This window comes from Ovis canadensis, chromosome 1, assembly GCF_042477335.2.
Source record: "Ovis canadensis isolate MfBH-ARS-UI-01 breed Bighorn chromosome 1, ARS-UI_OviCan_v2, whole genome shotgun sequence".
Classification (NCBI taxonomy): domain Eukaryota; kingdom Metazoa; phylum Chordata; class Mammalia; order Artiodactyla; family Bovidae; genus Ovis; species Ovis canadensis.
The window spans coordinates 169,380,669-169,396,009 of NC_091245.1; the positions used below are offsets into that span (position 1 = coordinate 169,380,669).

The 15,341-nt window shown below is 40.2% G+C and overlaps 1 protein-coding gene across 6 annotated transcripts in view; it reads left to right on the plus strand.

Moving 5' to 3' along the window:
• NXPE3 (neurexophilin and PC-esterase domain family member 3) overlaps positions 1-6,131 on the plus strand; it is a 59,606-nt gene extending 53,475 nt beyond the window's left edge. For 5 of the 6 annotated variants that reach the window (XM_069552323.1, XM_069552343.1, XM_069552328.1 and 2 more), the window contains 2 exons: positions 462-668; positions 4,703-6,131. In XM_069552323.1, coding sequence (XP_069408424.1) covers positions 462-668; positions 4,703-5,253 — 758 coding nt within the window. In that variant the 3' untranslated portion in view covers positions 5,254-6,131. The remainder of the gene's footprint in view (positions 1-461; positions 669-4,702) is intronic. The other variant, XM_069552352.1, reaches the window with a different exon arrangement.
• The last annotated feature ends 9,210 nt before the right edge of the window (positions 6,132-15,341 follow it).

The following is a 15,341-nucleotide window of genomic DNA, read 5'->3' on the forward strand; positions in this document are numbered from 1 at the left end:
TTGTGGGACCCATTGATTGAAACTTTTGAATGAGCTGAGAAACAGTAAGGACTAATACTGCCATGCATATGTAAAATATTAATTTAAATTGTTACTTGCCTCACAGGCATTTGGGTGAGCCATAACCCCAGACAGCGCTTAGATCTACACATTTCCTTGGTTTTTGCCTGCTTTTATTTTGAGAAAAACATGCTTCATCAGAGGGAATGCTCAATGTCCCCTTTCCCCTTCTGTCCACAAACATCCTCACACCCATTTTAAATCTTATTTTTGTGCAAAGGAGAACTTTTTGTAGGAGAGGGAAAGTCTGGGATTTCTTTGAGATGTGACAGCCGGAAATGTCACCCATAACCAGCAGGCTAACAAACATAGGAGCATAATTGTGTTTTAACTTGAAACATTTCTTATGTATGACTTGTTGGAAGAGAATTTCAGAATATCTTTTTTTTTTTTTCTTTCAGAAACCAACAGCCTAGAACTATCTCAAGGCTTAGGAACTTTTCCTTCTGGTTATTATTACAAAGATCAGTGGAGGCCCAGGAGGTTTAAGATGCGCCAGTTTAATGACCCTGACAACATTACAGAATGCTTACAGAGAAAAGTGGTGTATTTCTTTGGTGACTCAACAATCAGGCAGTGGTTTGAATACCTCACTACATTTGTTCCAGGTTGGTACTTTGCTTTTTGCTTCATAACTCCCATACATACAAGATCCAGCTCTGAAATAAGCAGACCCAGTCCAGTACCTGCAGAAAGGCACCAGGTGAGGGAAAACTGACTTCTCCAAAGGACTAAAGGCGGGTCCTAATGCTGGAGAGATGAGTGATAGTTTCTGACCAGTGGTGGGGCTGTCATGCGTCAACGAAAGTTCTGGCTGCCTGTTGCAGTTCACACCACTGACAAGACGTGTGACTCTGGACAAATCATCTGCTTCTCGGGGCTTCCTTTCTCCAAGTGTGTGATGAAGCGCTGGACACTCACTTCATAGGTGTCTTCCCTTCTGACATTCTAGGCTGGGAAATGGAAGTGAACATTTTCCGTTTGTTTCTCTTCTAGTTCTGTTTGGTCCTACGCCAAGTTTATAATAGATTTAAGTGGAAGGAGACAGACAAACTGTAGTCCAGTTTACTGCATCCAGGCAACAGAGTGTCCCTGTGTCGCCCACTGGGCCGTCTGCTGTGTGACTCTGAGATGAGCTGCCTGTCACCAAGGGAGTCTGGCCAGTCCAGCCTTCTTAGCTTCCTGGTCTCACTGCTGGGCTCTGGGCAGCTCTTCAGACTTGGAACAAAACCCTGCTCATTGGAGGGCCGTCCCTTATTCTCAGGAGGCCTTTTCCTCTTCCCAGAAAGGGTGTGGATAGAGCGAGGAGGGGCGGATCCAGGGCAGCAAGACTGAAAACCCTGCTTAGAGTTTACAGAGCTGACCAACAGCTTTGTGGGAACTGTTTTTTTTTTTTAATTTTAAATTAATTTTTATTACAATATAGTTGATTTACAATGTTGTGTTAGTTTCTACTGTACAACAAAGTGAATCAGCTATACATGTACGCATATCCCCTCTTTTTTAAGATTTCCCTCCCATTTAGGTAACCACAGAGTACTGAGTAGAGTTCCCTGTTATAATAAAATAGTTATCTATTTTATTATCTATTAAGTTTACTATTTTATTATCTATTATCACTAATTATCTATTTTACACAGGTAGTGTATATATGTCAATCCCAGTTTCCCAGTTCATTCCATTCCCCCATCCCTCCTTTTTTTTTTTGTTTTTAGTTTTTTATTTTTTAAATTTTAAAATCTTTAATTCTTACATGCTTTCCCAAACATAAACTCCCCTCCCACCTCCCTCCCCATAACATCTCTCTGGGTCATCCTCATGCACCAGCCCCAAGCATGCTGTATCCTGCGTCAGACATAGACTGGCGATTCAATTCTTACATGATAGTATACATGTTAGAATGCCATTCTCCCAAATCATCCCACCCTCTCCCTCTCCCTCTGAGTCCAAAAGTCTGTTATACACATCTGTGTCTTTTTTCCTGTCTTGCATACAGGGTCGTCATTGCCATCTTCCTAAATTCCATATATATGTGTTAGTGTACTGTATTGGTGTTTTTCTTTCTGGCTTACTTCACTCTGTATAATCGGCTCCAGTTTCATCCATCTCATCAGAACTGATTCAAATGAATTCTTTTTAACGGCTGAGTAATGCTCCATTGTGTATATGTACCACAGCTTTCTTATCCATTCATCTGCTGATGGACATCTAGGTTGTTTCCATGTCCTGGCTATTATAAACAGTGCTGCGATGAACATTGGGGTACAGGTGTCTCTTTCCATTCTGGTTTCCTTGGTGTGTATGCCCAGCAGTGGGATTGCTGGGTCATAAGGTAGTTCTATTTGCAATTTTTTAAGGAATCTCCCCACTGTTCTCCATAGTGGCTGTACTAGTTTGCATTCCCACCAACAGTGTAGGAGGGTTCCCTTTTCTCCACACCCTCTCCAGCATTTATTGCTTGCAGATTTTTGGATCGCAGCCATTCTGACTGGTGTGAAGTGGTACCTCATTGTGGTTTTGATTTGCATTTCTCTAATAATGAGTGATGTTGAGCATCTTTTCATGTGTTTGTTAGCCATCCGTATGTCTTCTTTGGAGAAATGTCTATTTAGTTCTTTGGCCCATTTTTTGATTGGGTCGTTTCCATCCCTCCTTAATATCTGTATGTTTGTTCTCTAACAGCTGTGTTTCTATTTCTACTTTGCAAATAAGTTCATCTGTACCATTTTGTGAGAACTATTTTTGATGGCTGTTTATGGACAGGACTTTTCACAAAACAAAATTCCACAGTTGTGAGTGGTTGTGTGTGGTGTTTTTCATTTTTCTCTTCTGTTTATTATATCAACTTAGTTTCAAGTTTCATTTGAAGGAAATCAGGAAGTAAATATGACCCCCAAAATTAGAAAATTAATTATGATTTTGATTTGCTTTAAAAAAAATGGAAACAGACATAGCAGAGTTCTAGTTGATAAAAGACAAGTTAAGCAGGAGAAGGGAAACCATTTGTATGGCATGATGCTAGGCAGAGTTTGGTGCTGACCAGGCAGGGCCTTCCAGCAGTTGGTATTTGCTTGGTTCTTAAGTTCTAATGAGCTCGGTATTTCCTTTAATAGCAGTGATCACATTGAGTGTCTTGTTCATTTTCCACCGTAGCCTTTGCAGACAGATTTTTGCCTGATAAAGCCTTGTGTCAGTGCTTGATCTTAATCTGAAGAAAGAATGGTAAATTGAACTTTTATGCAATTTAATTGGGGCCAAATGCTAAGTGTAATGAGAGTGAGAATTAGGTATGAGAATCTAGAAAAGCCTGGGTGGGACTTCATGGAAAAAAAAGTGAAACCTTAACTTTAACTCTTAAAAGTAAATAATATGGGACAATTATAGTTTGATGTTAATTCTTCAAAAATGACTATAAACTCCTTGAGGGCAAGGACTGTGACTTACCCATCTGAGCATTGCTGACTTTTTTTTTTAAGCTAGGAAACTAATTCATTATTTACTTTTTTTTTCTTTTTGGCCATGCCATGTAACATGTGGGATCTTAGTTCCGCCACCAGGGATAGAACTCCTATCTCCTTCGGTGGAAGGGAGGAATCTTAATCACTGGACCACCAGGGAAGTCCTGCCTCACTGGCTTATAACACATCAGTGCTGGCACAGAATAGATGCTTAGGCAATGTTAATTCAGTTGGGTTGCCAATGGCTATTTAATCTGGTCTGTGTAAGGCACTTGTAGGACTCTTTAGGGATATGAGACAAATCCTCTTTCCTCATGGGGTCAATGTTCAGCTGTGAATTATACAGCTTTTTTTAGGGGTAATAAGGGAGGATCATCACTGATTCCTGGAATCAACAGAGGAGCTGGACTTGGAAACCCAACTTAGATAAAGGGGAAGGAGTGAAGGGAATTCTAATTTGTGCTGCTGTCTTTGTTACAACACAGAGAGAAGTTTTCTAAGACATTAACAGAGTTTTCCATGCATAAGGTGAAATTGAAAGTCAGAAGAAGCAAGGTTGCTTCTTTTTTTTTTGCTTATTATAAAAAGAGGTATTTGGTTACTGTTATGTGTTTGTTAAAAAGCCGAAGTTATAGTTTTTGACCTGGAAGAAATATTTGTCTGTTAGAACAATAATATGTAAATGTCAAATTGATGTTTAGATATTCAACAATCAGTCAATGCAAACAGGAAGATTTTTTGGCCTAACAGTTAGACGCAAACTGGTTATTTTGCTTCTGAGGTCTAGAATCTATTGCTGATGATATTACTTGTAATTTCATGCTTATGGAGTGACTTAATAAATATATTAGAATAAAGGTCCATTGAAGCTGGGGGTGGGGGGTGGGGGGTGGGGTGCCAAGGTGAAGTGAAATAAGTGTTTTCATTTGTACCTTTTTGTTATTTTACTTTTTAAAATATTTCGTTTTAATTGAAGGATAGTTGCTTTATAAAATTCTGTTGGTTTCTGCCAAACATCAACATGAATGAGCCACAGGTATACAGATGTCCCCTCCCATCTCTCTCCCCATTGTTGTTTTACTTTTATTTTAAAAAATTGTTCTTTGAAGCCACTAACTAAAGAATAATATAGGTATATGGCTTTGTTTAACCATGCTTATGAGTCTGACTTTTCCTTGTTTCAGATTTAGTGGAGTTTAACTTGGGTAGCCCCAAGAATGTGGGTCCATTCCTGGCAGTGGACCAGAAGCACAACATCCTTCTCAAATACCGCTGCCACGGTCCACCCATCCGCTTCACGACCGTCTTTAGCAGTGACCTCCGTTATGTGGCCAATGAGCTGAATGGCATCGTGGGAGGGAAGAACACAGTGGTTGCCATAGCCGTGTGGTCTCATTTCAGCACCTTCCCCTTGGAAGTGTATATCCGGCGGCTCAGGAACATCCGTCGGGCTGTGGTCCAGCTCCTGGACCGCAGCCCTAAGACTGTGGTAGTCATCCGGACAGCCAATGTCCAGGAGCTGGGACCTGAGATTAGCCTTTTCAACAGCGACTGGTATAACTTTCAGCTGGACACCATCCTTCGGAAGATGTTCTCAGGGGTTGGAGTATATCTTGTTGATGCCTGGGAGATGACCCTGGCCCATTATCTACCCCACAAGTTACATCCAGATGAAGTTATTGTGAAGAACCAAGTGGACATGTTCTTGTCCTTTGTGTGCCCCTTGGAGACCTAGCCTGCCAGAGGGAACTGGAGGAATCACTCTTCAGTGACCTTCTCTTTCACCTGCACTACAAAAAGATAAACTTTTTTACATAGGTGGCCCTATGCAGAGATGGCTTCTATGTGTATTTAAAATTTAGAAAGGAGCTGGACTTTATATAATCATTGTAAGGAGCTTGGAAAATGCAGATTACACTTATATCTACCTATAGGATTTTTTTCCTATCTTGACTTAGCCACGGGTGAACCATTATTAACAGCATATACACATTATACTGCCCTTGTAACCAAAGATACTAATGAGTGTGTCTGAACTAGCTTTTCTTGGCAGGGGATATTACTGTGCTATAAAGTGTGAAAAATGTTCTGACCTAAGTGGAAGGGGCAAGTTTGGTTGGCAGTGGAGTGTTTGTAGTTTATCTGGTAAAGGAGTATGTTTGCATGAATAGCATAATTGGTCCATCTTCAGTGGAGGTGAATTTAACCCAAGGCTTGCAGTCAGTGGCTCCTGTAACACACTGAAGACAGCTGTGTCTCAAGAGTTTCTTTTGATGATCCAGTTTTTTTCTGAATTACTTGAAAAGGCCAGTATCCTTGGTCAGAACTTTCTAATGAGAATATTTATAGTGTCCTACTTTAATCTGGAAAAGAAGCAAAAGGGAAAGATGAAAGCAGTATATATAAAATTGATATTTGCATTGGGTGATTGTTACTTATTTGATTCAGCTAAAGATGAATACTTATTCTAAAATAACCACTTTTGGAACTGAAAGGGAAAATATATAAAGGCAGCTTTATTTTTGTGTTCTGAAGTTTGAGGGTTTTAAGAATTGACTTTTATGTAAAGATTGCTATTGTTTGTTATAAAGTTGTGCAAATTATTTCCAGCAATACTGAGTGTTTCTTTCTTGGTTGTTATTTTGAATTGCACACTCAAATTAGAAATTAAAATCTAATTAAAAATTAAATTTAGATATTGAAACCTGTGAAGGGTTGATTTGGGCATAAGGTAATGCTTATGCTTGGAAGTAAAAGGTGCTATTCTTACTGGCTACCTTAAAATAATTGAATTATCAATTTTACCTGATTGTCTTTATCTTATTAATTTTAAATAAGTTTAAGTTAATTTGTGACCACTTAGTCCTCTTTTCTTTTTGAGCCACATAGAGTCTAGTTTTATTTATCCCTAAAGGAACATGTGATGGACATGACTTTGGGTAAACTCCAGGAGATAGTGAGGGACAGGGAAGCCTGGTGTGCTGCAGTCCATGGGGTTGTGAAGAGTTAAACACGACTTGGCGACTGAACACAACAACAACAACAACAACAAAGGAACCTGTGAAGAAACTGGGGAGGCTTCAGAAATGAAGAAAAATGCCTAATGCATGAAAATATACGCTCAGAAGAATGGGTCAAAGAATCTGAGTTTTTAACTTAAAACAGAGATACGGAGATCTTCCTTTCCTAGCCTTGAGGGCCAGCTTCAAGTTTATAAAATAAGTAAAGATAATTTTAAATTATTTTGTGAGTCTGAAGTAGACCAGGTAGTTAAATATATTAATATAGTTGAATTTTAATGGTCTTTAGGCTTTAGAGTGTTTAATGATCATTTATTTGATCAAAATGCAGAAAATTGTGGAGTCAGCCTTAGTGGCAGACATCCGAGGATTCTGATGCAATGGTGGTATTCTACATTTTGAGAAACACTAAGGGAAGAGGGAAGATAGAACTAAGGAAATAATATTTTTTTGTCTTATTTTAGGGGCTTTTCCCATAACATTTAATTCTGATCAGGATCTAATACTGCAGGCAATATTAGCTCCATTTTATAGATGAAGAACTTGAGTTTGGATTTGAACTAAGGTGCATGAGAGTCCATAGCCCTTTTCAACAGGAACTTTTTGGACTTTGTAAAGTTTTATTTTTCATGAAAGAACTTTGGAGCATTTTCTCAAGTGTCACTGGGGAAGGCTGAGTCATGTCTTCCTAGGAGAATTTCAATTTCCACTGCCCCTCCGGAGCTTTGGAGTGATGCTACTTGTTTGTATAAATGATTTCATGTGACCTCATCTAGTTATTTTTTGATTTAGTGATATTATGTACTAAAGATTTGATGACACAGTTTCTTAAAGTATGCTCATTCATTCTGTCCTTCTTCTAATTTGTCTTTCTACACTCAAGTGGAAATTTTAAAAAAATGCCTAAATGGGGAGTTTGGAATATTACCTAGGCCATTTCTAGATACAATATTTTAATTTCTTCTAAAAACTTTAACTTAAGCCAATACCACAGAGTTGTGACTGTTAGCATGCCAATCAAATAATATAGTTTATTTTAAATATATATTTTCCATTGTAAGTATAAAGGATGTTAAATATTGAGTTGGCCATGGAAAAACCTGAACAAACATTTTAGCTAACCCAATATAAGAACGCATGTAAGAATTAAAGATTTTAAAATTAAAAAAAAAATAAATAAAAAATAAAATAAAATTTAAAAAAAATTATGAAATCTAGAAGAAGAAAACCTATGGATAGGGTCCATAATTCTATCATCTGAATGCAATGAGCATTAGCAATTTGGTTTGATTTCTTTTAGTTTTTTAAAATCACATAGCTGTAATCACAGAGAACATATGATTTGTAAATGTTTTAAAATTTAACACAAATACTTTCCATGTTTTCATGACTTAATTATAAAAGTGTATCTAACAGTTTAGCTGAGTGATATCATCATATACATAGCTTGGCCATTCAGGTTTATAATAAAATATTAAAACAGTGGTTTATATATAGTTTATGTATATGTATGTGCTTAGTTGCTCAGTTGTGTCTGACTCTTTGCGACCCCAAGGACACTAGCCCGCCAGGCTTCTCTGTCCATGAGGATTCTACGGGCAGGAATACTGGAGTGGGTTGCCATGACCTCCTCCAGATAATATATGTGGCTTATATATATATATGGGGCTTATATAGACACAGTGGGTTAAAATACTGATTTTTATTTTGGAACAACAGTGTTAACTTCATTTAGTGGATGTTCTTATATTCTAGAACTCAAATGATTGACTCCATGCTACTTGTGAAAGGGAGGCTCCATAATAAAGCCTTTCTATGCAAATTATCAGAGAAGACAATGGCACCCCACTCCAGTACTCTTGCCTGGAAAATCCCATGGACGGAGGAGCCTGGAAGACTGCAGTTCATGGGGTTGCTGAGGGTCAGACATGTCTGAGCAACTTCACTTTCACTTTTTACTTTCATGCATTGGAGAAGAAAATGGCAACCCACTCCAGTGTTCTTGCCTCGAGAATCCCAGGGACGGGGGAGCCTGGTCGGCTGCTGTCTATGGGGTCGCACAGAGTAAGACATGACTGAATCGACTTAGCAGCAGCAGCAGCAACATGCAAATTATATCCTATGGAAGTTAAGAGTAACTTTTCACCAGGCAAATATGTTTGATGTTCCAATATGATCCATTTTTTTACCATCATTTTATTAAATACCAATTGACTGATACTTCCCAGCTTCAGGTACTAAGTGATACATCAGGGTGCTTGACAAGCACGTAGAAGGGAAGCCTTTATATCTGTGTGTTACATGCCAGAGGTTAGTTTGTTTCCTGGCTATATTAAAGGAAATAGCAGTTACCCAGAAAGTATTTGGAAATAAATACCCAAGGGAAACAACAGAAATAAGACCTGCCTCTTCTGAGCCTGAGGTCCTCCCTGCCCCCCCCAAAAGCTGTTCATCGTTAGCATTATCTTCGTAGATCTAGCTTGTTGCTCATGCCGTAAATCTACTTTTAAGTGTATTATTTCTCTTGTTTTAAGCAGTATTCTCTCCAGGGTTTATGCCTACAGTGGAGTGCATTTGTCTGACTGCTCAGTGTGCAATAAATAAATAAATAAGATATGGAAGGTGCTTTTTTTCTTCTTTGAAAGTAAAACTATAGTCCCAGAGTACAAGGGGTGCGTAGGAACCCTGGGGGAGGTAGGGGGTGGTAGAAAACAAGAGGGTGGTCCAGGGCAGCGGTTTGAGGGATCAGCAGGTACAAGGGAACAAAATAACACTTCAATTTCACTTTGTCTCAAAAGTGCACTTACCGTTTAACTTTTTAAAGTGTGAACTTAAGTGTGTTATATTTTGCTTTTTCTTCCCAGTGGTAAAGAATCCCCCTGCTGATGCAGTAGACAGTTTGATCCTTGACTGGGAAAGATCGCCTGGAGGAGGAAATGGCAACCCACACCGGTATTCTTGCCTGGGAAATCCCATGGACAGAGGAGCCTGGAGAGCTGAAGTCCATGGGATTACAAAAGAGTCTGACACGGCTGAGCAACTGAGTGTGCTCGTGTCCACACACACACACACACACACACACACACACACACACACTTACACATTCTTCCTGAGATGAGAGGAAGTCAGGCTTCTTTCAAGCTCTGCTGTCTTAAAGTTTTGAGGACCTTCTGGAGTTTAGGTCTAGATGCCCATTCCTGTTGGAGAACCAGACATTTCCTGTCTGATTCTAACGCTGGATTGTAACACTGCAGAGGCGGGGGCTGGGGGGTGGGGCGGGGGGTGGCGGGGGAGCTGGCAATACAGAGATGACAGTAGAAAGTATCCCTAAAGAAAAAAAGCCACAGTGAAACCAAACGTCCTAGAAGAAATCCTTTCAGAGTTGCCTAATAGTTCATTCTCTGTTTAAATTCATTCCACATAAAAATTTTCGTGTTAGAGGAACTCTGTTTTACTTACATCTCAGATTCCTTGTCCTTTAGTTTGTCAATGAAGGCACACAATAAGGACACTGCTTTCTGACTGCCGGGTTTGAAGAGCTCGGTTGTAGAAAGCACCCCCGTTCCCCCCACCCCTGGCCCATTTAGGGGGCTGTTCAGAAAAAGCCAAAGAAAAAGAGAAGGTGGATTTAAGGAGGTAACTCTAATGTCTGGCTGTAACTTCACTGAGATGTTTTCAAAAGGCATCCCCAAGAAAAACGTTTTATTCATAGATCTGTTTCTGATTCCTCTGCGTAGTTCCAGTCCAGGTCTTGGAGCCTGCCCTTGAGGGGAATGTCCGTGACTTGGGTCAGTACCTTTCTGGCCTGGGAATTTCCAGGGTGCAGAGAAAAAAGTCCACGAACTGAGTCCTTGCTGCTCCCTTCCTGCCTCCTCTGCCCCTCCTCTGTGCCCACGCAGCCCCTTTCGAGTGAGAGTTTGACCGTGTTCTGTATTTTAGAAAAGTGCTCCTTAGCTTCCCCCGCCCCCATGCCTTTCTAGAGCAGTGAGTAGCAAGCCAACGCTATAAAGAGGACCGGTAGAGGGGCTGGCTTCCTCCAGCCAAGAGGTCAGACACCGAGTTCTTAGAGAAAAAGGCTGTTTAACTGCTGCTGCTGCTGCTTATCATGTAACCTCAAAAGGAAACTGATCATCTTTCTCATGCCCTCACGTACTTGGGTTATTATCGCTGATTACAGCTGGAAACAGTTGATTTGCCTTTACGTATTTGTATGACTTGACTCTTCAAACACAAAGGTATATTTTTATTATTTGATATTTAGTATGAAAAAGTCTCTTAAATGATGATTTTTTTTTCTTTTTCTCATATCCAGATTCTTTACTTTGGAGTCACTTTCTGATACTTTTTGGGGGCAAAATACTAGGGGGCAGGTATTTTGGGGAAGGACAATCTGGGATGTCTTTTTAGTTTGGTGATGACTATGAATTGTGTCTGTTCTTCCTGAAGCCAGGAAAGACTAAGATGCTGATGGAGAAGGTGGATAGAAGGTGATGAAAGTATCGTAAAACTAACATACAAACAGCCAGTGAAGTACAACTATGATACTATGATACTCCTGGGGAGCAGTCTCCCAGGAGGTTTGAGTGTGGGTTTAGCGGTGTATTTCTCACCAAGGGTAGGCATAGAGCTATATCTTTATGGAAAAATTTTTCTGAATAGGTCAAAATGTTGTATAGTGTGTAATTCTTAAGTTACCTTTGTAAAATAAAAGACATGCATTACCCATTTAAAAGACAGCCATCTGAATGGGAGAAAATAATAGCAAATGAAGCAACTGACAAACAACTAATCTCAAAAATATACAAGCAACTTATGCAGCTCAACTCCAGAAAAATAAATGACCCAATCAAAAAATGGGCCAAAGAACTAAATAGACATTTCTCCAAAGAAGACATACGGATGGCTAACAAACACATGAAAAGATGCTCAACATCACTCATTATTAGAGAAATGCAAATCAAAACCACAATGAGGTACCACTTCACACCAGTCAGAATGGCTGCGATCCAAAAATCTGCAAGCAATAAATGCTGGAGAGGGTGTGGAGAAAAGGGAACCCTCCTACACTGTTGGTGGGAATGCAAACTAGTACAGCCACTATGGAGAACAGTGTGGAGATTCCTTAAAAAATTGCAAATAGAACTACCTTATGACCCAGCAATCCCACTGCTGGGCATACACACCGAGGAAACCAGAATGGAAAGAGACACATGTACCCCAATGTTCATTGCAGCACTGTTTATAATAGCCAGGACATGGAAACAACCTAGATGTCCATCAGCAGATGAATGGATAAGAAAGCTGTGGTACATATACACAATGGAGTATTACTCAGCCGTTAAAAAGAATTCATTTGAATCAGTTCTGATGAGATGGATGAAACTGGAGCCGATTATACAGAGTGAAGTAAGCCAGAAAGAAAAACACCAATACAGTATACTAACACATATATATGGAATTTAGGAAGATGGCAATGACGACCCTGTATGCAAGACAGGGAAAGAGACACAGATGTGTATAACGGACTTTTGGACTCAGAGGGAGAGGGAGAGGGTGGGATGATTTGGGAGAATGACATTCTAACATGTATACTATCATGTGAATTGAATCGCCAGTCTATGTCTGATGCAGGATGCAGCATGCTTGGGGCTGGTGCATGGGGATGACCCAGAAAGATGTTCTGGGGAGGGAGGTGGGAGGGGGGTTCATGTTTGGGAATGCATGTAAGAATTAAAGATTTTAAAATTTAAAAAATAAAAAACTAAAAATTAAAAAAAAATAAAATAAAATAAAATAAAATAAAATAAAAAAAAAAAAAATAATAAAACAAAAAATCAAAAACCAGGGCAACTGCATAAGAGTTGTAGTGTCCTGGCCTGACAGACAAACTTCTACGGAAAAAAAAAAAAAAAAAAAAAAAAAAAAAAAAAAAAAAAAAAAAAAAGACATGCATTACCCATTTTATGAATGAAGGAAACCTTGAAATCTGATAACTTGGCGGTTCCTTCAGATCTATTACACTCTGGGATTTTGTATGAAAAAAATGAATTTCTAGGTAGGATGGATTGAGAGTCTCTCCATGAGGATTAGTGAACTGGCTGGCCATCATCGGGTGGGGATGTTTCAGAGGATGACATTTATTACATAAATTGTAAGCACTTGGTAATATATATTCCCTTACTTTAAATCTGGCATCTAAAAAAATACATTATTGATCAGGCTGGATAAATTTTTGTTTTGGGTGGTTTTTTTTTTGCCTCTCTTGTCAGTAAGTTTTTTAGACAGTAAAAGGAGAGAAAAATTTCCGAGGCTTATTTACCACCCTCCACAATCCTTGATAGAAGAGATAAGCCACACAGATCATCTAAACGTTCAGATAACCCTAAAGTCTTTTTATTTGGCTTCAGAGCACAGTGTCTGGTCCACTCCCCCCACCCCATTATAGTATCATTTTGCTTTGGCTAAAGACACAGTTGGTTAGGGTACAGATGCTGTGGAAGAGACAGTCTGGGAAGAGTTAGCACAAGAAGTGGCCCACAGGGGTTCCCTGGTGGCCTAGTGGTTAGGATTCCAGGCTTTTAATGCCAGGGGATTGAGGGGGGGAGCCTCAATTTGATTCCTGGTGGAGGAACTGAGATCCCTTAAGGTGCACAACACAGTGGAAAAAGGGGGAAAAAAAGAAGTGGGCACACAGCAAAACATCATGGTCAGCAATCAGCACTAATCTGTCCTGGCAGGGAGGTGATGACTGTGCTCGGGCACAAGTTAGTGGTCCAACTTCCGACCTTTCCTTATTGAGGCAAACCTCTATCATTCTGTTTTGTCCTGAAAGGAGTCCAGAAACAAAAAGTCTTCTCAGATGTTAAAGACCTGCGGAGAACCCTGCTGAGAGGGAAGATTTTCGAATGATTCTGGGATCCAGGGTGAACTGCTCCTGAGAAAGCCATTTCCCTTTGGCTCTAAGCTGACACTGATCTGGTGGCCTCTTGATTTTCTCCCCAGGTTAACAGGAAGATCAGGAAGCTGGCTTCACCTTTTGGCTTTCTTGGCCTGATGCTGAACTCCTGATGGTGAGAAAGGTGGATATTCCTCATTCCAGATGCTACCTGGGTCTTGACTGATGTAGTCAAAGTGGGCAGTGGGATGTTTTCTAAAGTTTCTGTGATTCTTGGATTTTTGAACTTGCCTCAAAGTTATTATGAACTTTTTAGGCGTTTTACTGTGATTTCTTGTGAACTAAGTTTTTTTTTTTTTTTGGTGGTTCAGTTTCTTTTTAACCAATTTGAATTTCCACTATTTTCCATGAGAGGAGGACGCATGCATATATCTAAGAGGGGAATTCAGCTCTCTGATGACTGGCAGTTTCGGGGTTATGTAATCTCACAGACTCAGAGAGTAGCATGCTCCATACAGTTTTGGTGAAGCCCGTCATTAGAGCTAGCATACGTGGTTTCTGATTAAAGCATTTCCTGTTCCTTTAATTTGGGACAGACTGTGAGGTAAAACACTTTCCTTCCAAACTAAGTGAATGAAAGTATTTTACCGCTTCTTGGGGGCGGTTCGTGGATAGGGAATTAACATTTATTAAACACTCATTTAGGGAGATGACCAACAAGGTCTCATTCAGTTGTCACAATGGCATCTGAGGTAGCATCAGTACCCTTATTTTATAGATGAGGAAAGCGAGGCTCAGAGGGATGGCCCATGGGATCCTAAATGGCAGAGCTTGAGCTAAATCTGAGGGGCCTTGTCCCACAGCCAAGGCACCAGGCCACTGGGATATTAGCGGAGGAGCAATGGAAAGACATCAACCTCTTTTCAGAGTCCTGACTTCCAAGGGTCCTTCCTTTTCCTTCATTCATACCTGGCTGCTGTCCACTCCCTGTTCAGATCTAACTGCTCATTAGTTATGGTAGTTGATAACCGCCATGGCCCTTTATGTTTTAAGAAGACCACAGGAAAATCTTTCAGACCTCAAAGAGCAAAGCAATAGGGTAGAACTGATGGAAGTGGTTGGACTACAGTTTGGAGAGAGGCAGCATCTTGCTTATTGAGCCGTTTTTGGACACAGCAGCTGGAACTATAAGGGAAGTGGAATCCAGCTGCTTGTTCACGTTGCTCCTCTCAGGATGTTCCGTGCCCTGCTTGGAAAGCTAAGGCTTGGAGGAGCATTCCTAGTCATACCTCTGGTGAAGGGCCCTCTGCTGCTGCTGCTTCTGAAGACAGAAGCTGCAGGTACCCGGCAAATCGATTCACCTGCTCTCTACCATCCCTGCTATCACAGAGTGAGTTAACTACCTGAACTGACTTTTTTGTATGTGGGGGTAGCCCCCAGGATGGAAAATTCCATGCTTTGTATCTATTTTTTCTTTTTTAATTTTTTTGCATGATTCTTTTCTAGTTTGCCTTTTCTATAGGCTCCATAGTATAGGATATTTGGTTGCATGCTAAGTTGCTTCAGTTGTGTCCTATTCTTTGCAACCCTTTGGACTCTAGCCCACCAGGCTCCACTGTCCATGAGATTCCCCAGGCAAGAATACTGTTGTGGGTTGCCATGCCCTCCTTCAAGGGATCTTCCCGAACCAGGGATCAAACCTGCATCTCTTATGTCTCCTGCATTGGCAGGCAGGTTCTTTACCACTAGTGCTACCTGGGAAGCTATAAGTATAGGATGAGTGGAGTAAAAAATAAATCTACTTGGGTGGTTAAAAAATAAAATGCTGTGATTAATGGAGGAGGAATTTCAATACCTGTCTTTTAAGGCAGTGTTTCTCAAACTTTAATGGTGTGTAAGAATTACCGT